This window comes from Lichenostomus cassidix, chromosome 7 (assembly GCF_008360975.1).
Source record: "Lichenostomus cassidix isolate B80296 chromosome 7, HeHo_3.0, whole genome shotgun sequence".
In the NCBI taxonomy this organism is placed as follows: Eukaryota; Metazoa; Chordata; class Aves; order Passeriformes; family Meliphagidae; genus Lichenostomus; species Lichenostomus cassidix.
The window spans coordinates 20,063,641-20,088,283 of NC_139488.1; the positions used below are offsets into that span (position 1 = coordinate 20,063,641).

Below are 24,643 nucleotides of genomic sequence, written 5' to 3' on the forward strand. Positions count from 1 at the left end.
ACTTTGGGTTTTTTGGTATTAATGTCATAGGATGAGTTTTTATGTTTTTTGGATTTTATTAATTTCTAATGTATTGATGCTCCGTACTAGCTAATTTGTATTTGGCAGTTGTATGAAAGCTAAAAATCTTGCAGAAAAACCCCCAAAGAAGCTGGGGAGGAGTACAAAGAAGTTTGATTCATACATTTTGCAACATTCATGTAACCCTGAAACAACATAGGCAAGCTGTAAAGTCAAATTTTCAGCTCATGTTGCACATCTAGAATTGCACATAGAGCACACCAAACTAATTTAAAATATCGAGAGCAGAGATACAAATTTTGAATATGTATCCTCATTCAATGTTTTTGGAGGCCTGTGAGTACTCTCGATTAGCTCCAAGGGGCTGTGAATAGTTAATTATTCAGCACAGAGTTCTGAAGTTCAAAACTCTAAGCACTTTCAGCAAGAGATCAGTCATGTGAAGCCTTGTTAAAGTTTGCAATGCTGCCCTGGACCTTGTTTGTTCTTCATTGTGAGTGACTTTAAACTTTGTTTTCCGCAGAAAGGTGTGTGTTTTAAGTTGCGTCCTAGGTTTTTTGTTTTAATTCTGTAAGACAATTATAGGAATTAATTTCTTTTGTTCGGTTTAAAATAAACAAACTTTGGTACAGCTCCATGTAAATGACAAGCATGTTTTTGGAACCTTTGTGTATTATGTTTGGTATGTATTTTAACTTTGTGAATGTGGCTCCATTCAAGAATGTTTATAAGAAATTTGAAAGCTCTCATGAGGTAATGCGTTGTGACTGTGTTTTGGTTTTGTTTCTAATGGTAAAATTCTTAATAATGCTCCTTTCCTTCCGAATCTATTAGTTTTGGAGAGTTATTTAAATAACGGGACATATTGTAGGATATGAGAGTCCTGCATTCAGAATTTACTGGAACATACATATATTAAGAGATATAGAGAGTTTTATCCTGTTTTAGAAATTTTTTAAAGTGAAATAAATGCAGCTTATTTAGTGATCAGTCCTTGTATTCAGGAGTAAACTCCCTGGTCACTAACATGAGAAAGGGTATCAGGAAAATTAAAAGAGGAAATCAGCATAGGTGAGGGGAATATATGAAAGCGTATTGTGACAGAAATGTCAAGAAATATTACAACAGAACAGAATTGGTTATACTGTTACTTTATTACTGTATAAAAGTTAAATAATGTAGAGCCGATAGGATTTCTCTGAATAATTTTAATAACCAAAAGAATAAGTTGGGGAGGAAAAGTATCTATCCTATATTTAGCACACTCGTAGTGCAATTTGGCTTCATAGTGCATAGTACAATATTTCTGTTTATACTAATCCAGTAAATCTCTTTGGAGAATGCACAAATAGGGTCTTTGCATAACCCAAGGGAGGAAAAAAACTCACCAGAAATAATTTACTTTTTTATGGTACATTTGAAAACTCTTTTTGGCTTGATGGTTTTTGGGCTTCTCTTTTTTTTTTTGTGATGGATACCTGAGCGTGTTTTGTCTTCTGTCACCACTGATTGTATTTTTAAAATATTATCTTATCCCTTTGTTGTGCACATTACTTTAGAAAGGAATAAAGTGTCATTAGTTTCTGTTTTGAAACTTCTTAGTTTGTCAGTATGGAATCATATGTATAAATGCATACTTGATTTTTAACTTTTATCTGTTTATTTCAGAAGAAAATCTAAAGCACCACCTCCTCCATCTGAAACAAAGTCCCTTGCTGTTACTCCGTTTGACAACACAGAACCAACCAACCTCATCATGGAACAGAAAGAGAATGTAATTGATAAAGATATTGAATTGTCAGTGGTCCTGCCGGGAGATGTGATCAAGTATACTACAGTTAATGGGAGGTACGTCACACAGAATGATATTTTTGTTTAATTTTCTTTTTTTGATCAAGTTCACTTCAGTCTTCATCCAGGTTATAATCATTCAGTAAAATACGTGATTTGTGTAAGCCTGAACATAAAGTGTGTCTGAAGAAGAGCAGTGAAGTGGAGTGTCAAGATCACAAGTCTTAGGGGGTTTGGATTAGGTTTACCTCAGGGACCTGGCGTTGTTCAGCCTGGAGAAAAGGCTCAGGAGGGACCTTACTGCTCTCTGCAGCTACCTGAAAGGAGGGTGTAACCAGGTAGGGTTTGGTCTCTTCTCCCAAGTAACAAGTGGTAGATAAGAGGAAATAGCCTAAGGGGAGGTTTAGATTGGATATTAGGAAAAAACTTTTCATGGAAAGGGTTTAACAAGCAAAATGAACAGGCATCCCAGGGAAGTGGTTTAATTGCCATCCCCAGAGGTATTTAAAAGATGCGTAGATGTGGTAGTTAAGGACATGATTTAGTGGTGGACTTGCCAGTGCTGGACTTAATGATCTCAAAGGTCTTTTTCAACCTAAGTGATTCTGTGATTCTACTATGATTTTGGGGTAGATATGGAAACATCTGCTTTAAACATTTACCTACAATTTCAGAAGATGGGTTTTTTTTGATTCTGAAATCTCAAAAATTGTATGTGTAGCCACACCTGTTGTATTTTCTAGTCACTAAAAATCTCTACAAAATGTTGGTTTGTATGATTCAGTGAATTTTCCCACATAAGTTTTGCTTTTCAAAGAAAAGTTCTTTCATCCTATTTGGGTACAAAATTATGTGTTTGGCACTTGCTCAGCATTACTACCCTTAGACTACTAGCAGTCCTCAGAAAACATATCACTTCAGACAAAATTCGTAATGCTTCAAAAAAAATTATAGCTACACCTTTAGATTTCTTTTAACAATTATGTTTTGCTTATGCTGGTTTTAGTTTGAAATGTGTATTTCAGACTGTTAATTGGTAGGATGAATTGTGCTTGTAACTCTCAAGTCACCTTTAGTTCAGAAAGACCTAAACTTTTACTGGTTAGTTGAAATCATAAATTCTGGGGCTTAAAATGTAGGTCAACTAAGAAGGCTCCTGTGCAAGGCTGTGTATGGATCACAGCAATTTGGATGCCAGTTTGTTGCCATTCTAAGTGGAAATAAACCGATCTGAATATTGTCCTTGTGTTAGTGTACGGCCCTTTGCTACTGACAGCAAGCAGGCTAACTTACTTATTCATTCAAACCAGGTAGTTTAAATGTGTGCTTTTACCTGCTTCTTAATGAGATCGAAAGTCTGGCTTGAGTCTGTTTGCACACTGTCATTTGCTGGAGTTCATGAGGTTGCTTAGACATCAAATACCACCTTGATCACTGAGCTGCAATGGGTCTTTTTACACATCCCCCCGACTCTGTGATTTTCAGGATAACTAAAATGTGAAGTTTTATTTCTCAGAAGAAATTTTCTGAAATAATTTATGACTACTTGATGCTGTATGGTGTTCTTTTCCGGGTGTTCATAGCAAGGAATATTGCAGTCTGTAAATATGATGCCTTTCTCTGTTTTTAAAACTTCTTAGATGTGAGTCTCCGTGTGTACACTGTCAGGAACTTCTCGTTCTTGTTTTTGCTCCCTTTGTCCATGCTGATGAGTACCATGGGCCCTCTCTCATGCTTTGCTCAGAAGAAAGTGCCAGAAAGGAATGTTGCATCTATCTTCGCTTGTTCAGATTACATTGTGTGTAATTACTCAGTGTTCAAGACAGGCCTTACAGGCTTATCAGGAAGTGCACTCGTTCTCCAATCAGTTTTATTATTCCATAGTTATGGGATTTTTCAGTCAAGATACTGCATGTGATTGATTTAATAAGTGACTGTCTTTCAAATAAAAATCAATATTAGCACTGCAAGGCTCACTCAGAATGAGGGGAGATGTGCAGGACCTGCAGTCCACTGCGAAACATATTTCAAACTAGTTCTAGCTTTGCTCTGTCTTTATAGTCATATATTGTGAACAAATAGGAAAGATCCCTCTAGAAATGACATAAACAGACAAATTGTTACTCTGCCTCTTTGCTTATTCATAATTGGAGGTGAGCAGCTCTAAAGGTCCCAAGGAGAGAACACCTTTTAAATCTCATACTAGAAAAAGCAAAATGGTGAGTTTTAACAGCCATGTGCTCAAATCCCATAGTCCACTACAAGAAACTTCTCTATTTTGATTAAGCTGGGTAAGGAGCATGTGGTTTGCTCCCTGCTTTGGTACAGTGGATAGCAAGAGCTATGTAGCACAAAGCAAGGTATTAGTGAGATAAAAATTCTGAGTATGTAGAAGTAGGCAAAGGGGGATAAGAATGAAATTCAAAAGAAGAATTAGAGAAAAAGATTATAAGAGAAGAATTTTTGATTCTTGGTTTGATCTAAAGTAACTAAGGTGAAAGATTGGGAGGAGGAAGAACTGAAATAACTTGTTCCTCCCTTTGAACCTTCAGGAATGGGTGGAGTGTTTTATTTAAGCTTCAACACCAATTTCTACTTTGTAGCAGTTGGTGTTAGGGATTCAGTTAATCTCTTCAGAATATGACAGGGACATGTGCACTCCAATAACAACAGAACTTGTGAAGGGGGATACCAGGCAAACAGTTACTTCAAAACAAAGACCACTCCACCACCTCAAGTGTGGTAAGAGCAATGTGTGGTAGGCAGTGAAGGTACACTGTTCTGAAGAAGGAATAGAAAAATGAGGGGAGCTTTTTGTTGGTTGTTTTGTTCTGCTTTTTTCTAATTGGAACATTTTTCAGAGTGATTTAATAGCACAGAGCTTAAGAATTTTTTGCAGCCAAAGAAGTAGAAAAACTGAAACCCAATTTGAAGAATTTTTATTTTGCAGCCTGATCAGTTTGTTTTTTTGTTTACCCACAGGGAATAAATGATGAGCTGGAAAGTCTTTTCTTGAAATTGTATAATTAGTTTCAGTTGTATGCATCAGTAAATTAACTTAGCAATTTCAAGGGCCAATATGATAATGACATACATTTAATTTGTAAATGGTGTCTCAAAAAACAGTTTTACAGGGTAGTATGTTTGGGGCTTCAGTTTCAGATGCCTTTTAGAGAGACCTTAGCTCTGCTGAATTGGTTTTATAAGAGTCCTTTGTGAGGTTTCATTTGATCCATTCTTGAGTATTTCCATTCATTAGGATATTCTTAATAAACTGTTGGTTTACTCTCTATAGCTAGCTGCTGAATAACAAGCTTTGTGATGCTGCTCTACTTTTCAACACATATTGTACTTAAATTTGTTAGTAACAAATTCTGGGAGTTTTGGTGGGTTTTGTTGTACTGTGTGAAAACAAGTGTCTTTTTCTCTTTAGAGAATAGGATTAGTAAATATTTTTGCTAGGAAGGCCATGAAACCATTGTAATTAAGTAACAGGAGATCTATAGAAAACCACACTGTGTGTAGGTCCTTTTTCCTTTTTCCTTTTTCCTTTTTCCTTTTTCCTTTTTCCTTTTTCCTTTTTCCTTTTTCCTTTTTCCTTTTTCCTTTTTCCTTTTTCCTTTTTCCTTTTTCCTTTTCCTCCCCTGCCTGGGGATACTTTTACTTTGGTGGTTATTGAGAGAGTTTTGTTTGATGGTGCTTACTCCAAGTCTCACGATGGGAAGGCATTGTTCCTAAAGTTTGATTGTATCAGAAATCTAGAATCTCAACTTTTTTTTAAGTAGCAAATTTCAAGCCCTTGTTTTTGGAGAGGAGTTTGGCAATTTGATGCTTTTTTTGTCCCTTTAAACAGTTTGAGTAATTGAAGTGACATTTTACACTGTTGCTTACAAACATAACATGCTTTGATACATTCTAGTGAAGGTTCAGCTTTAACTATCAGTTAGGTGATGTAATGGGAGGCTACTTTTAGGTAGTTTTAACTGTTATTTAGTCAAGTAGGAATAACCAGAAGAAAAGAGATGAGAGATAAAGGTCTGCAGGAATATGTAAATGCTTTTACGATCAGAGATTTTCAGAAAACCTAGTGTAATTTAATGAAGTTAAGTTGCAAATAAACATTTTACTGAAGTTAGAAAAAAAAACAAAGAAGAGTTTTACAAGTTTTGGAGGACGTGATTACAAGAAAAGCGTGTTTGTTTTTTTATCACTGTAGGGATGTCTTTCTAAAGCAGTTGTTGAAAATGTCTTGCCTCCAGTGGAGTGGGGGGGACTTAAAGTCCATCATCCTCCAGTCAAGCAGGTCATTTCTGGAAGTATCAATAGAAAGCAAATTTGCACTGAATTGCTGTTCTCATGTACTAATTTGCATGTACCTGTTGTTTGTGAGCAGCTGTTTCTCACTTATCATTCTGTCACTCTGAGTCACTATGGTGACTCTGGTTAACTTGAGGGCTTCCCCCTGTCACTGTGGTGCATTTCTGTAGATGGCTTTCTGGGATCTTTGCTTGTCAGTTCTCACCCTGGTCATCTTTGATATTCTTACTCTTCTCCAGTAACTGAAGGGTAGGTTTTAAAGCCAGTCAGTGTATAAAAATTCACTAGAAGAACAGTAACGAGTAACTCATTGGATACACTCATAACCAGAAAGGTCACTACAGAAGTAGTGTCTGCAGGCTGCTCTGGCTCCCTGCTCCATGGCCCTGCCCTGCTCTGCTCCCAGTGAGATGAGGGAAAGACAAGATCTGCACTTGCAGCCCTTTTCTTCTTAGGGTGGGATGGATGTACTTGTTTTATTGGGGATTAGAAGTGCAAGAAAGGGAGTATTTGCTCCTTCTTTCTTGTAACTGAAGCAGGTTGTGCTATATGCAGGAGATGAATTGAAATAAACTTTCTGGTTTAGCAATGTGAAGAGGAAGGAGTAGTTATTCTGCATTTCGCATGGTATTCCTCAGGCTGTTATATATCATCTCGATGAAAGCATGGGAGTATATTGCATTTTCCTGTATCTCTTCAGACCATCTGATAACTGCTTTTTGACACTCTGGAGTACCATTTATATTTTTTTTTGTTTGTTTTATTGTTACTCCTGACTTTGTCTCCTGAGGCAAGTGTTCTCCTACCACTTAAGTAGGCAGACACTTTCCTCTGAAAAAAAAAAAAAGTCTGTAGTAACTATATCTGTCAGCGTTCAAGCAGTTTCCATCTTCTGAAAGTGCAGCATGTGCACCGGAGAGTCCAGCCCTGCTGCTAGAAATCAGAAGACAGTTTACTTATGGAACATTTGTCCTTTAAGATGAAAGGAAACAGAAATGATATTCTAGGGTGAATTAAAGAGGGGGAAAATTCAGTGTTCACAGTAATTTTTGACATTGAGTTGTTCTTAATTGTTTTTACAGAACTGTATGGTATGAAAAGTCTGTGTTAACTTACAGTAGTAAGTTAAATATAAATATATTCATGATCTTTGTTATCTAGAATTCTGCTTAATCTGATGGTTTTTTGTAGAAGCTATTTCCACGTTTGGCTGTGCTACCAGAATACTTGCCTCTGTTATGAGATTACATCTAGAATTTAAGATTTCTGATAAAACCATACCAGCCAAACCCTGTATTAATTTTCTCATAGACACTTCAGCATTTTTTCAACATACCATTTGATTGGTTCACACACTTTTATTTTCATAATAGCCTTGTGAGACAGAGGAGGTGATGGATTTCCTTGTTCATAGTTGTAACTGAGAGATGCAGTGAGTCACAGTGAAATTGTCCTTACAGATGGTTGCCCAACCCAGAAACAAATTACTGAGGAATTATCTGATAGTGCTACAACCTAACTCAGTTCTTTGCAATAAGCAAAGTTAGGACACTCTCATTACTTTTGGTCTATTTAAGCATCTATGACACTTCTGTTTGAAGTACAACTTTAATAAATATATTTCAGTAGCAACTGGAAATACTCAGCTTACCTTAATACCCTGTTCTGCATGTTCTTCAGTAAGGGCTGAGGGAGCAAAGACATACAGGTGCTGACTACATCTGACAGATTCTGTTTGCCATACTTCACTGTGGAAAGGACATGTTACATCACACAGAGCTTCTCAAGAAATTGCATTTGCCTACTATATTGTCACTTAGTTTCTTTCACTCTGTTGGTATTAAGCACCTAGATAATTTTAGAATCCGTAGTGCAAGACCTCCTTAAAATGTGACTTTCTCAAACTTCATTTCTCCTGCTTCTTCCAAGTGGATAATGCACAGACTTTCTGAAAATAAAGTCCCTTGTAACTCAGAATGGATATAAAAGTGGTAAGATTTGCAAAAGAACTGTTCTTAATGAATAACAGTGTATTTATCACCACTGTTAAAGTTCCCTCTAAATGTCAAATGAGGTGACTAGTCCACATGTCCCTGTTGACCTCAGGAAAAGCTTCACTTCACACAAGCAAGAGGTTCCCACTCTGCCCAAGTATTTGGCATATTTTTGTGCAAACTGGTTTCATTTTCTTTTTAGTGGCTTTTTGGGGGTTGGCTTTTTTTTGGTTGTAATTATGTTTTGTTTTACAGCTCAAGGATATTTAAAGTTGGTGTCTGGCAGTAACTATTTAAGTCTGGAAAGGAAAGGACAACTTGAATAAAATGTTTAGCAGCACATTTTGTTATAGCCTGCTTAATTGTCATCTGTTGTGACAGTTCCATTTGTCTTTTACAGGAAGCCCATGATGGACTTGCTGATCTTTCTCTGTGCACAATATCATTTAAATCCATCAAGTTATACCATAGAGTTGGTATCAGCAGAAAATAGCCAGATTAAATTCAAACCCAACACACCAGTGGGAATGCTTGAAGTGGAAAAGGTGATTGTAAAGCCAAAACAAATGGATAAGAAGAAACCTGCTCCAGTTATACCAGAGGTGAGAACTAAAATTAAGCGTATTGAGAAAATAGAATCATTGGTGTTTTCAACTCATTGAGCTGGTAGCTCATCCTCTTGTTTCAGCTTTTCCTGTTTTTCATCCTCTCACATTGGAGCTCTGTGAAATGCTTTAGTCTTTTTTTGATAAGCTTCTCTTAGGTAAAATACATCTCATTTTGTTGCAGCAAACATCTTTGCTGCTGAAAGAAGGAAATACTACAATATTATTGAAATCTCACATCTTATCAGACTTTTGAAAAATTCTGCAGATGAAGTAAGGCTGAGTACAGCCTTGAACAAACTAGAAATCAGCATTTTGTACCATCTGTCATGCTGTGATATATGTGTCCTTCTGATTATATGTTCATTTTCCTTTAATGCATACTGTTCTCTCTTGTTACTTGGCTTTTTTTATACACCCTGAAGAGGGCAGGAGCTTTTGAAGTACTAAACCAGTTTCTGGGTGTTGCCTAAATCTTTCCTTCCACCTTTGTGCTTCTGCTGTGTAGAAGAACACTGATCTTTAATTTATCTAAAGCACTTACAGAGGGCCAGGAGAGCTCTTGTGCTGCCCTTCTGCCTTCCTCCTATGCCTGTGTGCTCAGGCACTCGCTCATGGCTCATCCCCTGACTGCTGCAGCTGCCCAGTGTCACCCAGCAGGCATCTCCCTCCAGGCACTACCCTGCTGCACAGGCAAATGGCACTGCTGAATGAGAAAACAGACTGCTGCACGTGTCCTTTTCTTGATTGGAAGGGAATAGCAAAATAGTTCTTAGTTTCTTATGTAAAGTTTCTGAACCTGCAGCACTGGTGAAGTTGTCTGTTAGTGGAATTCCTGTGATTACTGTGAGGCTTTTGTAAAAATGCATTAAAAAAAAAGTTCTTTTAGAGTTTGTGCTGATATTTATTGGAATTTTCTTCTCTTTAGCAAACAGTAAGGGTAGTGATAAACTACAAGAAGACACAGAAGACAGTAGTAAGAGTTAGTCCACATTCACCCCTTCAAGAACTCATACCAGTTATCTGTAGCAAATGTGAGTTTGATCCTTCACACACCCTACTGCTGAAGAGTTACCAGTCTCAAGAACCCCTTGATATGACAAAATCTCTTAATGACCTTGGACTAAGAGAACTATATGCCATGGATATCAGCCAAGGTAAGACAACTTTTGTAAATCGCTGTTATATAAAAGATAATTGCCTAATATTTGATTAATGTATACATGGTGGGTTTTTTACTTTTGAAATTGTTTTCTAGAAATTTAGTATATATTTCATTAGTCTTCCACAAAACTGAAACTGACTCATGTGTACCTGGACTTCTGTTTTCAGAAGTGGTGTATAAAAGTGTTATTCTCTAACCAAGTGTTCGCTACCAGCAGAGGTAGCTGAGTACAAATACTCAAACACAAAGCCTTCTTTTCCTTCCCTCACACCTTCACCAAAAAACCCAACTGCACCCTGTAACCCTTAGCTCTTTTGTGACACCATGATGACCTGAAAAGAACAGAAATCTTAGAAGAAATTAGTTTTCTTTAAAATTATTTAAAATTTTAAAAACATTAGGGTATTCTGATGGTCTTTATTTATATTTCTGAGTGCTCCTTGCTAATTTTATAGATTGTAAAATAATAATTATTATCTTTTTAATTGTAGTCAAACAGGGACACAATGTACTAACTTTCTAATATTTGTACAGATAATCCTGGGCTAGATTTAACTTCATCTGGACAGGTGATAGGTTTACTGTACTGTCATTAAAAATTTTGTAGAGTGTGGTTTGTTCCATTTTAGACATTTCTCATAGGAAATTTTACCTCAGTGTAGAAAGCAGTAATATTGATTGACTCACTCCTGGTTTTGACCACAGTTTTATTTGCTTGATTTTATTTCTGCTCTAAAACTTGTAGGGTTTGTTGGGGTTTTGTTTGTCTTTTCTTCTCTTTCTACCTAAATAACCCTTTTGTTTGGTGGTTACAGTTTCAAGAGTTCTCTCCGTTTACTTGCTAAAGGGCAAAATGACAGATTTGGACAGTATGGCCTTTTTCCATAGAGAAAACAAAAATGAAATATTTTTCTCTTCCACTCTGGAAACCAACATACTTTGACTTGCCTAAACATGTTACTTTGACTACATGTGCCCCTAGTGTATTATCTGGTTTGTTGTCTGGTTATTTACTGCTTTCATCCACAGACTGGCGAAGCTGCTTTTTGCACAATATGATGTGTGTTTCATTTGAATCAACAGCCAAAAATCCTTAGGAGAGCATACAAGGTCATATATGCTTTCTACACAGCAGTGCCCTGCTAGCAAATTTAGATATTCTTCAGTTCTCTTAGTAAGAAGTAGTTCAGCATTTCAATTGTGCAGGCAGGTTCAAAGCTCTGAATTTTATTTTATTAACATTATGTTTTAATTCTACATTCCTCTTTGTTTTCCAAGTTTGAACTGCCTGACTATCCAAACCAGAGCAAACTATTCTACATACTGATTTTTCTCTTTGCTTCAGAAATATAAATGGAGCCTCCCTCCTTCTGTACAAGACTGCAGTCTGTGTTGCATGTCTTCAGGCTCAGGTTCTTGAATGACTTACAGTATTAAGAAGTAGAGATACACATTCTTTTACTTCTGCAAAGTACCCTGTTAATTTTCCCCCTAATGTTGAAGATTCAGCTTGACTTCCTTTGTTTGTAGCTTGTTACTGCATCCTTGATTCAGATTCACATTTTCTGTCTTTCTTTTTGTCTTTCTGTAGCCACATCACCAGTTGATATAAATTTGCCATCTTTTCAAGGTATGATTTACTGAAATAGGTGTTGAAAATGTAGCAATTACGGGACATTAGCACCTGCTCATATTATAACATCTGCTTAACTCTGACATGAGTAATATCTGTGTCCTATCTTAAGTGCGTATTGTAAATGATAGTGCAGAATCGGATACACCCAGCTTTATAGAAAGTATTTTTGTATAGTTTTACCCTAGGTCAATTTGTTAAATTTAGGGTCATGTTTATATTGATACTTGTACCAGACTTGCTGATTTCTGTTGCTCATTACATGTACATTCAAAGGGATTTCTTTAAGAAGTTCATTCTAGTAAAATTAAAAAAAGGTCAGTCATTAGATTTACAAATCCTCTGCATGAATGAAGCAATTTAAGGGGAATATATTCTGCAGGATAACGAGAATGTGCTTGTCTGTCTTTACTATGACTGCCATGCAGTTGTGTGTGCACTGATTGAGTGTTTGACTGATCTTTCCCCATAGTCACACCATGGGCAGGCTGGGGCCTGGCTTGTGCCACTTCATACTTTGCCATGAATTTAAGCTGTTAGGAAGGGAGAGCTGAAAAGTCAGATGCTCTTTTTCCCTTTTACTACCTTTGTGATATGAACCATAACATATGACAAGTGGGGTGGGCTGCATTAAGTGCTGGAGGTTTTAGGAGCAGTTGAATCTCATCTGTCCTGAGTTCTAAAAAGGACAGGAAGAACGTGGATGGTAGGCAAACTGTTCATTTTGCAGCACCTAGAAAAATTATTAATATAGGTGATTTATGATGTGTTTTGTGTATCGTAGGAGGTTTATGACACAGTGAAATAGTAAGAATGCAGAAGAAATAATCTCAGCATGAAATAACATCTAGAACTATTGTTTTCTATTTTAGGCTCCTACCAATCTGGAAACATAGATGTTCTGAAGGAGAAAGAAAACAAAGGATTTTTCAGCTTTTTTCAACGAAACAAGAAGAAAAGAGAACAAGTAAGGTGTAAATTTGTCTAAGCAAAACTTCTAGAAACATTCCGATTGAGCAATCAATACTGTTGATTGCTTTCCAGAAAGTATATGCAACTTAGATTTCTTATTATTTCCTACACCTCAAGGCTGCCAGTGCCCCAGCAACTCCCTTGATGAGCAAGCCAAGGCCAACATTCATCACGAGATCTAACACTGTCAGCAAGCAGTATGACTCAAACACTCTGCCAGCTGAAATGCCGAAGAAGCGGAGAGCTCCTTTGCCACCCATGCCAAACTCTCAGAGTGCTCCCCAGGAACTCTCACAAGCCCAAGACAGACCTACATCTGATATTGTGAAATCCAACAGCTTTGATAGGAATCAACAGGTTAGTTACATTTGCTTCACTTCTCTTAATAAGTACAGACATAATAACCCTTTCAGCCCTATTGTTAATATATGATGAGGCTTGAAATAATTGCAAAATAAAAGTGTAGTGATTGCTTTTAAAAACTTTAGCTAGAAAATAACTATAAAAATTGAAAGATGCATTCCTTTTAAACTTTATATCCAAAGTATCTGCTGAATTTTGAAAAGGTAAAACCAACTTCTTATACGAGAAGTTGGTCTTGTAAGGACCTTTTTCTTCTTTTGGATGAATACTTTATATGTTTAAATGTGAAAATGTGGTCTCCCTTTATTATAACTAGTAATTGGGGTTGTGATATTCCTATTAATTCCTATTTTAGTTACATAGAATAATGAGTAGTTTGCTCTTTACATTATGTTGTAGAGAAAAGAGGACATGTTGGAGAGCCGTCTAAACATTGTGTTCCCAGCAAGTTGAAGTAAGGGTTTTATTTTAAAAATAGGGCTGTATTTTATTGAAGCTAGGAGATGTGGGCTACATATCTGAGTAACCTATATCCCATAATATGCAGAAATTCTGCCAATGGAATTTGTGACAATTAATGCATCAACTGTTATCCTGGTATTGCACATATTTTGAATTGTGAATTCCAATTAAAGATCAAGGTTAAAAAATTTGTTACATTTTTAAAAAATTTATTTCATGCTTTGCTCTGAATACAGTATCTAAAGGTGATCTTTAGATATGAGGTTATGGATGTGCTAGAAAAATAAAGTGCAGAACTAAATGAAATACAAATCTGAGGGATTAATTTTGAGTTAAATTTGGAGATGAGAAATTTCAGACTGTGACTACCTTTATCTTTGCACAGTGATTTAGTCTTTCACTGATGCACAGAACCACAAGAGAGCACTGTTTAACAGAAGTTCTGTCTTTGTGTATTGTGTCCTGCTGAAAAGCTTTGTCATTTGAAGAAGACAAAGGTTTCTTTTTGAATTTTAGTAAAAGGAACTCTTGGGGAGGGTAAGAAAGTAATGTTGAGAGTTTTTTTGTTGTTGGGTTGTTTTGCTTTTTTTTAATTTCATCACGTTTGTCTTTTAACTGAATTCAGTTTTTTGAAAAATAGCTTATTAGTGTCAACATGCTTTAAATGATTAATATCCTATTATGTTTAAAAGTAATGTGCAACTACTTGGCTGTCACTCAAAAATTTGCTTAGTTTTATTATTTTTTACTGACATTTCTTACTCATCTAAAGTGATCTGACTGAAGTTGAATAGCTCACAAAGACAGAAGTCCAGATCAAGTTATATTTTTGTGTGTATTTTCTATTTTGTGCTACTTTGTGCAACTCCCTTAAAACTAGAGGCCTTTGGCATGTATTTTTAAGGTGGCTTCTGTCTCATTTGAATTTGTTTGCACAGTGATTTATCAGAAAATGCAGAGCTTGGACTTAAACGTGGGCAAATAATTACTCTTTCCTTTGAATTTTATTAATTCAAGTGAAGTATTTTATCTTTTGGTATCTACCTTCCACTAAATATCATCTAATGAATGAATTTGGCATTGTACATATTGCTCAACTTGATCAGGGAACTCCTAATAAAGACCCTGTGAGAGACTTCCTTGGAGAATAAAGCTGCTGCTTGGGAGAGTTCTGACACATTTTCAGAGTCAGCCTTCCTGCAGCACAAGATTGGTCCATTCCCCTAAGTGGAAATAGGAGTAGACATAAAAACAAACATTTAAATGTTTTTAAATGTCTCATTTAAATGTGCTACTGAGAGAACTCAAGTACAGAAATAAAAGGGGACAGAAGATCTCCCAGAAGGAAATACAGAGATACTTATTGGACATGCAGAGATGCTCTTAGGAATGCAAAATCAAGCCTGGAGCTCCAAGTGGCAGGAGATGTCAAGAGCAAGAGAATTTAGTCTTCCTCGGTCTACCTCAAAATTTTTTTTGTTGAAAAAGTAAGATACAAACCAGAGAGATGAAACACAAGATAGGACAGAAAGTGGCTGCAGCTCAAACAGTGGAGATAATGGCTCCAAGTCAGACTGGTTGTAATGTGGAGTTCCCAAGAAGTTGGTTTTATGGCCAATATTGTTAAATATCTTTATTAACAATCTACATCATGGAATTGAGTCCACCTTCAACAAACTTGATGTTGACACCAAACTGGGCAGAGAGGCAGGTACTCCAGCCACCACTCAGGGAGGCAATGACAGGTTGAATGAGATCTAAAAAAGATGTATGTGAATTTCTCTGTCTGGAGTGAAGCAATCCCAAGCACCAGTACAGGCTGGGCTCTGGTCATGTCATCCACCTTGGATCCAGTGTCCTCAATAATTTTATGCTATACCTGCACTCCTGTGTCCAGATTTGTTTCCTGTTGTTCAAAATAGAGATTGAAAACAAGCCACCATGATGTTTAAAGGTTTGGAGAAAATAAATGTTTTAGTGGAAGAAAGGCTCAAATAGTATCCAGTTGCATTCTTCTGATACCTGGAAGGTGTTACAGGGAAATCAGACATATATTCTTCACAAGGATGATGGTGACAGGATGGGAACCAATGGGCATTAGCTTCTCCAGAGGAAATTCCATTCAGATTGAAGAACAAAACTAACCACTGTGAGAACTGACTGTTGGAATTGGTCACTCACCAGAAGTGGTAGGAGCTTCTTTGCTGGAAATGTTTGAGATGTTCCTTGACAGGCTCTTGCAGTAACCGGTGTAAGAACTTGTTGTCACAGAGGGTTGGACCAAATGATCTCAAAAGGTCTCGCCTAATCCAACTCAGTTCTCAGTAGTGAGGCCAGTACAGTAGTACACTAAATCACAATTATTTAATTGTAAACAATATAAGACTTTGGTCTGTCATATTCTCTGCTGTTGAAAATGTGTGTGCAGCTGGTAGGACTTAGTCTCTCTCAGGTTGCTCACCAGGCTGATTGGTGTGTTCACTGACCTATTTAGTATGTCTGGAATTTCACTCTTCTTTCAGTATCTAATAAAATTAATTTACAAAACTGAAGGGTTTTTTTTTCTTAGGGGTTACTTTTTATCGCCTTTTGCCTTACAAGAAGTATTTCATTGCAAATCATACTGCTTTTAAGAATGCCTAAGTTCTGTAGCCTGCCCTTCAGTTTATTTGGCAGGCTGGATACATACTTTGTCTTCTATGGGCCAGGATGATCTACTGCATGGGCTCTATTATGGACAAATCTCTTTTGAGACATCCAAAAGGAAGACAAAGTGAAATGTCAGTTTTGCTTGGCTAAACTATCTGCCTGGTTTTGAGAGAAATGTGTCAAAGTAGTAGCATCAGACAACAGTGAAATGAGCCAACTTTAAGGGAGCAGAGTTTTCACTGTTGTCTTTTTCCAAATTCTCAACATATTGTAGTCCAGTTTCTCACAGTATGAAAAAGGGTTTTAATGTTTACCTCCTACAGTTACTGCACTACATTCCCATTAATGAACCTGTTTTCTTTGTATGAGTAATTGCATTCTGGTATGAGGGTTGGAGTTTTTTCTGCCTCCATTTCAAGGTGATTATAGAGTTAGTTTATAGGGACATGGTCCTATTTTTAGGGGAGAAAATAGTACAGTAGATGTCAGGGTAGCTTTTACAAGTTATTACATAGCATGATTTGCTTATTCTTCTATATGAGACTTGGAAGATGACTAGTAAGCTTAAATGTCCAGTGAATTTCTATGTTAAATCAGGTGAAAAATAACCATGTTAGTCTCTAATATTGAAATCCCTCATTTATTTGTCAGTTCTAATTTTGGGCAAGATGACTCTTGCCAGAAGCATGTTTAGAACTAGCAAGTTTAAATACACTTGCAAGTAGAGAGGACTCTCAAGGGTTTTTGCAAAGTGTTGTTGTATAATTTAGTGTGTGTATCTTCACAGTTTTCATAAAAGTGGTTGCAATTTTGTAGTAATAACACTTCTTTAAAAGAAAAGCATTTGATTATACCCAAAATGCCATCACTGATTTTCTTTCTACTGCTTTATTTATTAAAGCTAAACTGATACATCTGCATTTTATGCCATTAATGTTTCTCTCTTTACACTCTTTACAGTTATTGTATAGGAGCATGCATAAACTATGCTCAGGTAGGAACAATTTAGTGGAGATTTTTAGTCAAAACATCTACAGTTTTAAATGATGGATAGAACTTCTCAAATGTAGAAATACAAATTGCTCCTAAAGAACTCTAAAGAAATAACTCCTAAAGAAATCTAAATCTCCAGGTTGCCTCTTAAAAAAGAAAAGGAAGAAGGAGATGGGGGAATGGGGAAAGGGTGGGAAGCAACTAAACCATAAAGTACTTCCGAAAAGATTTTTTTAGCCACAATCACAAGACAGCTTAGTTAGGATTTCTGTAGGGGCTGAGTTCCATGCTGAAGAAATTACACCAGAGTCTTGCTTGCCTGCAACTTGATGGCCAGCTCTTTAAAGAAGTTGGGCAATGATGCGTTGAGCACTGTGGACAGTAGGGAGGTTTTGAGTAGAGTCAGGGTTACCTGGGAGAAGAGAGTGCTGAGGACTACATGAAAGTTTGCATGGAGATCATTTGATATTATTCTAAGATGTTTCAGAATTGGTGGTGAATGTTGCATGCATCCACTTTTCAGCATCTCAAATGCATAACTTTTTTCCTTTCTTGTATTTGCTTCTGTCCAGCAAGATAAATCCTAGGAGAAAATGAGTCATATCAGTTGTTTGGACAGAATATCACCAGCTGAGCTTCTCCAAATATATTCTGTATGTCTTTCCAATAGATCAGAGGTCTATTACTTTCTTTGTGTGACTTTGGATAAGTTTAAGTATTTTAGGAAGCTTAAGTCATGCAATAGAAATTGAATGCATGAATCACTGTGGGAGAAAATACGTATTTTTTGCTATTACTCCTTGGACATACATTTGCCTGCATACACAAAGGGAAGAAAGAAATATTAGCAATGTGACTAGCAATGTGCTTTGCTATCCATGCATGATACAGTTCACCTGTATATCCTCTGTTAAACTTAGATGTGTATGGAACAAAAGAGGTGATATGTGGTGATATGAAAATATTGTCTACTGACCTTGATGTGAGGTAGGCTTTCCAGCACACTGAAATGCTCCACTGCCACTATATTCTTTGCCAAATGATTTTCAGTTTTTTTCTTCCATTGCAGCTGCAAAATTACTGTGCCTTAACTACCTTTATTTGCTTTTTGAAATTATAAGAAGGGTGAAGCACCAGGTCTGTCACCGCTTACAGAGGCTGGAACTTGGGAAGCCCTGGCATCTAGTAGTATTTGCTTGGGGTGGGATTTGGTGCCAAATTTGAGACTAAAAAGTTTTCTTATCTGTCCTTGCTTGGTGCAGGGTGATGAGGATGTATTGTGTTAAAAGTAGAACTCCTGCATATGTTGTAGAAGTTATGACAGAGTTCACTGATGTTTCTGCATAAACACAGTTAATTACTTTAGTGATCCTAACAATAATTTTAATTTAAATGTAACTGATAAAGCACCGGTTATCATAGGCAGTTGGTATGACACATGAACACCCAGATGTATATTCCAAAGCTGTGTCAGATACGTCTTAATAACATTATCTTATTTTTTTTCCATCTGTTTAAAGTACTATTTTCACATTACAGCCTTTGTTAGGAATTGAAAGCTCTTAATATTCATATGTTGAATAATTCCTGAGAAAATCTGTTCAACACTTGAACCTTAACTGGAACATTTAGTACTTTCTTGAAATCTCTCTTTGCAAATTGTTTGTTTCTTTGGATGCAAAGGGCAGTAGAAAGAATTATAAAATCTTCTAGTAGCATTTGTTTTCTTATGCTGAGAACATTTATTCCCCCCCTACACACATACTTGTAGTGTGCACCAGGGAACTCTGGTGACATCTGCTTAGCCGAGCAAGTGCGCGCAGAGCTCACTGCCAGCCGAGTCACTGGGGGAGCCTGGGTGGGGCAGAGGAGCTGCAGACCTTGGAGCAGGGAAACGTGGCTTTGTGCAGAGCAGAGGGGCTGCAGCCTGAGCTCAGCTACCAGAGAGGAGACAAGCACGACTGCCCAAAATGCAAGGAGGAAATACTGCCGCAACAAAAACCCTCTCATTTGGGGAAATAATATTGTATTTGATATCCCCTCCTGAATAAATTCAAAGGCTGAATACTATTAATTATTTTTACTTTTTAAGAACTATTTTGGAACTGTGAATAAGAAATTATAAAAGTGTAAAGTGATTTTTGTTGTGTGACATTTTAATCTAGAAAATTACTTGTTTAAAAACTACTCAAGTATGCAAGTATTTTTAATTAGGAATGCTGTGTTCCTACCTCTGGTGTTCTTAAAAGAACATTACACCTTGTGCTTTGTGTTTTCTCTCTTAATCCTTGAGTCTTGCTTTATTGTAAAAGGTTTGAGTTGCTTGCTGTGGCATTAGAGGGTTGGGTAGAACTGTGAACATTTTTGGGCCGTGGTGCTCCTTACAGTGCAGTGTCTGTGGATCTGTTATACCTGATATCAAGGTGGCACAAAGCAGATGACTGCAGGTGCCCAGGGTGTCTCAGAGGATAGTTTTTCATTCACAGCCCTGTTCATTCATTCAGGTATTCTGCTGTGATCTCACAGGAGCTGCCAAACACTGCCTGACAGACACCTTGTGCCAGTATCTTTACTGTTGTAATTTTCTTTATAGATCTGATTGTGTACAACCAAATACCCTAACTTTTGGTCTTTAATATCCCACTTACTGTGGAATCTTCGGATATTTGTTCAGTGGTAGCTTTCTAAATGATAAGCATCTTTTTCCATGGAAATTGACACGGTCAACAGTTCTATTGTCTGATGTTTTTGAAAGGATTGTCAGTGAAACAAGGGTATGTAGGTGTCTTTATGCCTTCTTTGTTCCTTGATACTGTGCTTTGTGAAGTGGGCTGGTTAATTGAAGCACAGAGAATTTCTCTGAAGATGACCCCACACCCAGCTGCTGTGTGGATCCTTTTAGCCAGAAAAGAATGTCATTGCTGGATTTTATTATATTGTTGAGTAGACAGGTGATAGTAATCAGAACCACTACAGAGATAGGCAGCTGTGTCCAAAATGTATTCCTTTATTGCTGGGATCCTGAACATTGTCCTCCTGAGAGATGTGGATCAGATTTCTTCAGCATAAGACAAACCACAGTTAGGAATGGCAGACAAATTTAGAGCTACTGGCTTTCTGAGACAGAGAATTTGTTTCTAAAACAACTTAAATGCAATTAGACTGCTACATCATAAAAGTATGAGGTCTTCAGCAGGTATCCTTTGTCCAGTTTTTAACGGTTTTGATAACTTGTGAAGTATTTTTTTACTTTTGCTACAATAATGAGGACATTACTATGCTGTACCATCAGTAGGTACTATAATTATTATTTTTCAACTTAATCAAATTGAACATTGTTAAATATTATAAGCCAGTTGTATTTGATAAGTTTTGAAATCAGGCATTCAAAAAACTTCTATGAAAGTTCAGGTATTCAAGGAGGGAAAGGAGTTCATACTAATTATATATACAGGCCAATTAGGACTGCTTTTGAAGGAATGGAGAAGGAAATATTGTGTTATGTCATTGCAGTGGGGTGTAGTTCAAACTTCTTTCCACAATGATTTTAGCTACTTTTAGAAAATAATTATTTTGGGTTTGTAGAATAGCCTTTGGGCATAAAAGAATTCAAATTCTCTTTTCCACTATATGTAACAACTGATTTTCTTTTACTGCTCTATGTTGCCCCTCTGTGAATATATTCAATTACTTGAGAAAATCTTTTTTTTTTTTTTTTTTTAAAACAGCTCCTCAGAGGAATTAAGATGAAAAACATAATACGTTTGGTAATACATTCTCTTTCCCAAATGTATATTATGAATACTTTCGGAGAATAATTACTGGAGCTATTTTGCTGTTTTCCACTGATTGCTAATAATCTTCCTGCCCTGTCTCCCTTGGCAGGTGCCTGTGGGGTTGGTACGGAAAGGTTCCCTGCCGCTCAGTGACACTGCCTCCGTGAACTCCTCTCTGCGCAGGATGAAGCGCAAGGCGCCCTCACCACCCTCCAGAGCAACAGAAGATCAAAGTGAAAGCAGTAATGAGCCTGGTAATCTTTTTATGCTGTTTAATTGGAAGGCAACAGAAAGTATAGCTGGCTAAACATTAAAGTAATGCCACCTTATGAGATAAGAACTTCCAGTGAGCAACCACAAAACTGTGGATGCAAAGAGTACATTTATTTTTGTTACCTCACCGACTGGGGAAGCCTTGGAGCAGCACCTGGGCAGAGGCACCCAAGGGGGAGCACACTTGGACCACAGAGCTCAGTCCATGCCAGAGGATTGCCAAACCTGCTCCCTTCCCGTGTGTCAGGGATTCACACAGGTGTATTTACCCCTGTGCTTTGAACTTTCCCACAGCAGGGCAGGAATCACCAGCATGTTTGATAAGATACCTTGAAAGTCTGTCACAGGCCTATGTTATCTGAACACAGGTGTTGCACTTGTCAAACACACGAGATCAAGCAGCAATTATTATCATATATTTGGGGCTTTGCTCTCCCACTGCAAGTCACTTGAGCGTGTTTACAATCCTCCTCACCAGTCTTCCGTTATTATCCCACAAGTATGAGAAAGAGAGGTATTTAGAGTATCAAGATCAGAAAAAACCTGGACAAATCCAAATGAATTATAGTTAGGTTAAGTATAGAATTATGTTTATGTTACTCAGGTGGACCGTTTGGGGTGGGCAGAAAAGATCAGCTTCTCTGGATCAGAGAGGGTATAATAGCAAACGGACTGACTAGCAAAATGTTAGAGAAAGTTTAATATTGTCTTTTTGTAAATCTTGTGTTTGATCAAAAATTCAATTCTCCAGTTCAAAAAGACCTGGGTTTAAATATCTGGAAAATGTGACGATGAGCACTAGTTGCTTCAGAGGAGCTTCTTGAAGAAATCACTAGTCTGTATGGCCAGTCTGACATTTTATCTAGAACTTCTATGGGTTCAGAAATTGAGAGGTGGTAAAGGTTGTTGCTTCACTTCTTGCAGTAACAGAGTCAACAGAGTCAGCCTCAACTAAAGTGGAAGGAAGAGCCACTGATGTGCAGCCTGAAACAGGTTGGTTCTTTTTACAAAAGTATTGGTAAAATTTACATCATAGCAAGCTGTGACAATTCATAGCAATAAATTACTATACTATAGGTATGTCATAAGTGTAGAACTAATTTTAGTACTTTAGATCAATTAAGTTTTCCTTTGAAGTAAAAACAGGGCTTTCTAAAATAAATATACTTCATTGTCTACAGAAACAAATACAAGATATATTTTGTATTGGTGTCTGTGCTTTACATTTAACAAACAAAGCGTTATCCCTGTTTTCCCTCATTCCTCACAAGTTGTAGAGAAAAAATATCCAGAATTTCTATGATTTTTTTTTTTTGTACCTTGTAACAAGCTTTTCAAAGCTAAAGCCCAGTCTTGTTTTTAGAACCATGCCTTGTGCTGCCCTTGACCTGCATAACTTAGGGGCAGGAACAAATCTGTGCCTGCCTTTTGGTTGGCATCTGAACAGCCTTTGAAAACATAAGTTGTAAATCTAAACTGAATGCATAAATAGTTGTTTGTACATTAAATTATTTGTTGGGTGTTATGGGAAAAATGTGATATATGAAAGTATAGCTGTTTAAAATACAATTATTTTGCTGCTGAACATAATGCTTTTTTAATTTATGCAGTTTGTACTGTGAAATACTGTTGTTTGTAAGCACCAGACTGTAGGGTTCAGTTACAAGATACAACATCTAGAAGTCTTCTAAAATTTGTAGAAGCTTGTAGACTAATCAGTGCCAGTGCAGTCTGGAAAAATCACTCTTCAGTGCATTTCATAAGAATGAAGTATAAATGCTAAGACTGTGGAGTGCCACTGTCTTTATAGAAGGCTAAACACTCTGTCTCCATGCTAGTTGACAGAAATTTTTAACTAGTTTTCCAGCTGTTTTATTTGGGATGCCAGTGTTCCAGTCAAATTGGTTGGAGTAGTAAAACACAAATGTACCAACAAGAGTTGCAAAAGTCATCTGCTAGGATGCTAGGTCTCTGGCAAAGGGGAGGGGAAAAGATTAGTAATCAGTAAATTTGGGCTTGGTTTGTGTTTAGGGCAATTTATGTAAATAATTGGAAAAGACATTATGTAGAAACAATATGTAACATAATAAATGGGAGTATGAACCTGTACTGTGGAGTCTGAAGTTGAAGATCTAATGAAATTGTAACCTTTCTTTGTCCTAGCTATTGTAGTGGATGAATGAGAATAATCTATTACAAGTGCCTTGTTTATTAGTACTGAATTTTGTATGTTGAAAACTATCTATTTACAGTAATGGGTCTAAGGTCTAATGGAGCAAGGTTATCATACTGTGATTTTGAATCAAGATTTTTTGTTTTCTTGTACTTGTTTCTATCATAAGATTGTTGATTTGTGCTAGAATTTCTGCATTTCCCATCATTCTAATGTCCAAGTGCTGTGTAGATAAACAAATCTGAACTTCAAAGAAATGGCTTGTTTGTTTTACCATATATTTGGAAACTTCTGCTTTAGGCATTTGAGTTCTGTAATTAAATATTTTAATTTAAGCTGTAATGGAAAGAAATAGAAAAATGTAATCATCCTCCCTGGGCTTAGGGCAGTCTGTGTTGAGTCCTTCAATTTACCTCTGCAGTTAGTGACAATCTTCAGCCTCTAGCTCTCCTTGTGTCTTCATGTAGTGTCCTTTGCTGACGAGTTAACATAGTGCAGTTTTTTAAAATGTACATGCAAGTCACATAGCACAGTTTCATTGCCTCCTTTTTTTCTCATGGGATACTGCTGCTCTCTGGTGGCATCTCTGAAACTGTCGTGAGGCCTGTGTATAAAGGGTCCTTTTAGCAAAGCCCCTTGTGCTGTGAGAACCAGAATTAACCTGCAGCAAAATCAGATACAGTACGTTTCTCCTGTTCCTGGTCTCAAAATTATCCACGTTTAGGTATTGTTTTAAATGGATAAAATAGTTCAGTGTCTCTTTAAATGTAAAGTTGGACATAATTTTAACTACAAAAACCCAGGATTTCTTTCCATTTGGATTAATACTGCTTTGATTGTCAGGCTTCTTGGGAATCGTTGTGAATTTTTGTTTGGCTGTGACTGGCATTCCAGAGTAGTTCTGTTATGCAGTGCTACTTCAGCAAATAAGCAAAAAAACCTAAGCTGCAAATCAAGTGTTATCTTTTGCCCTAAAATGAACCATTGCAAATGTTCAATTGGGTGTGTTAGCTATGCACTACTTAGACACATATACATTTAGTGTAGTTATATAGTATGGATTAGGCAACATTTCTGTTGTGAAATGACAGTTTTCCCATGGTATAAAAACAGTCTGTACCTTGACAAAACTCAATTGAAGGCACACATCTACTAGACTAAACATCGACAGAGAATTAATATGAATATTTTGGATTATAAACAACAATTCTCTTTATCAACTATGATTTTTGCTCACCTTCCCAAAGTTTAATTAATGCTTAGTCTTTATTTTTTTCTAGGGAAGAGGGTAAAACAGTGTTCAAAACAAATTTTGAAATTAGAGGTTTTTAAAAAACTTTCCGTCAACTAAATCCCTTGATATAATCCTGTTGGTTACAGTATTTCTTAAGCACCTTGTTAAGGACTGTAGAGTCAAGAGCAGATTTGCATGATGTAGTCAGGCTTTCCAGCTCTG

General features: G+C 36.8%; 1 protein-coding gene and 2 long non-coding RNA genes across 10 annotated transcripts in view; 1 reads left to right on the forward strand and 2 right to left on the reverse strand.

Moving 5' to 3' along the window:
• COBLL1 (cordon-bleu WH2 repeat protein like 1) overlaps window positions 1-24,643 on the forward strand; it is a 78,710-nt gene that overhangs the window by 39,590 nt on the left and 14,477 nt on the right. For 6 of the 8 annotated variants that reach the window (XM_085066596.1, XM_085066597.1, XM_085066598.1 and 3 more), the window contains exons 2-9: window positions 1,690-1,869; window positions 8,524-8,725; window positions 9,657-9,885; window positions 11,485-11,523; window positions 12,399-12,493; window positions 12,616-12,855; window positions 20,851-20,995; window positions 21,939-22,007. In XM_085066596.1, coding sequence (XP_084922722.1) covers window positions 1,690-1,869; window positions 8,524-8,725; window positions 9,657-9,885; window positions 11,485-11,523; window positions 12,399-12,493; window positions 12,616-12,855; window positions 20,851-20,995; window positions 21,939-22,007 — 1,199 coding nt within the window. Of the gene's footprint in view, window positions 1-527; window positions 549-1,689; window positions 1,870-8,523; window positions 8,726-9,656; window positions 9,886-11,484; window positions 11,524-12,398; window positions 12,494-12,615; window positions 12,856-20,850; window positions 20,996-21,938; window positions 22,008-24,643 lie in introns of those variants that run through there. The other 2 variants (XM_085066604.1, XM_085066599.1) reach the window with 2 other exon arrangements.
• On the reverse strand, window positions 5,885-8,528 carry LOC146434708 (uncharacterized). The gene is made up of 2 exons (XR_014853490.1): window positions 7,781-8,528; window positions 5,885-6,122 (listed from the first exon to the last, which is right to left on the reverse strand). It is a non-coding gene; the product is annotated as an uncharacterized LOC146434708 (long non-coding RNA).
• On the reverse strand, window positions 13,512-17,697 carry LOC146434709 (uncharacterized). The gene is made up of 2 exons (XR_014853488.1): window positions 17,378-17,697; window positions 13,512-15,080 (listed from the first exon to the last, which is right to left on the reverse strand). It is a non-coding gene; the product is annotated as an uncharacterized LOC146434709 (long non-coding RNA).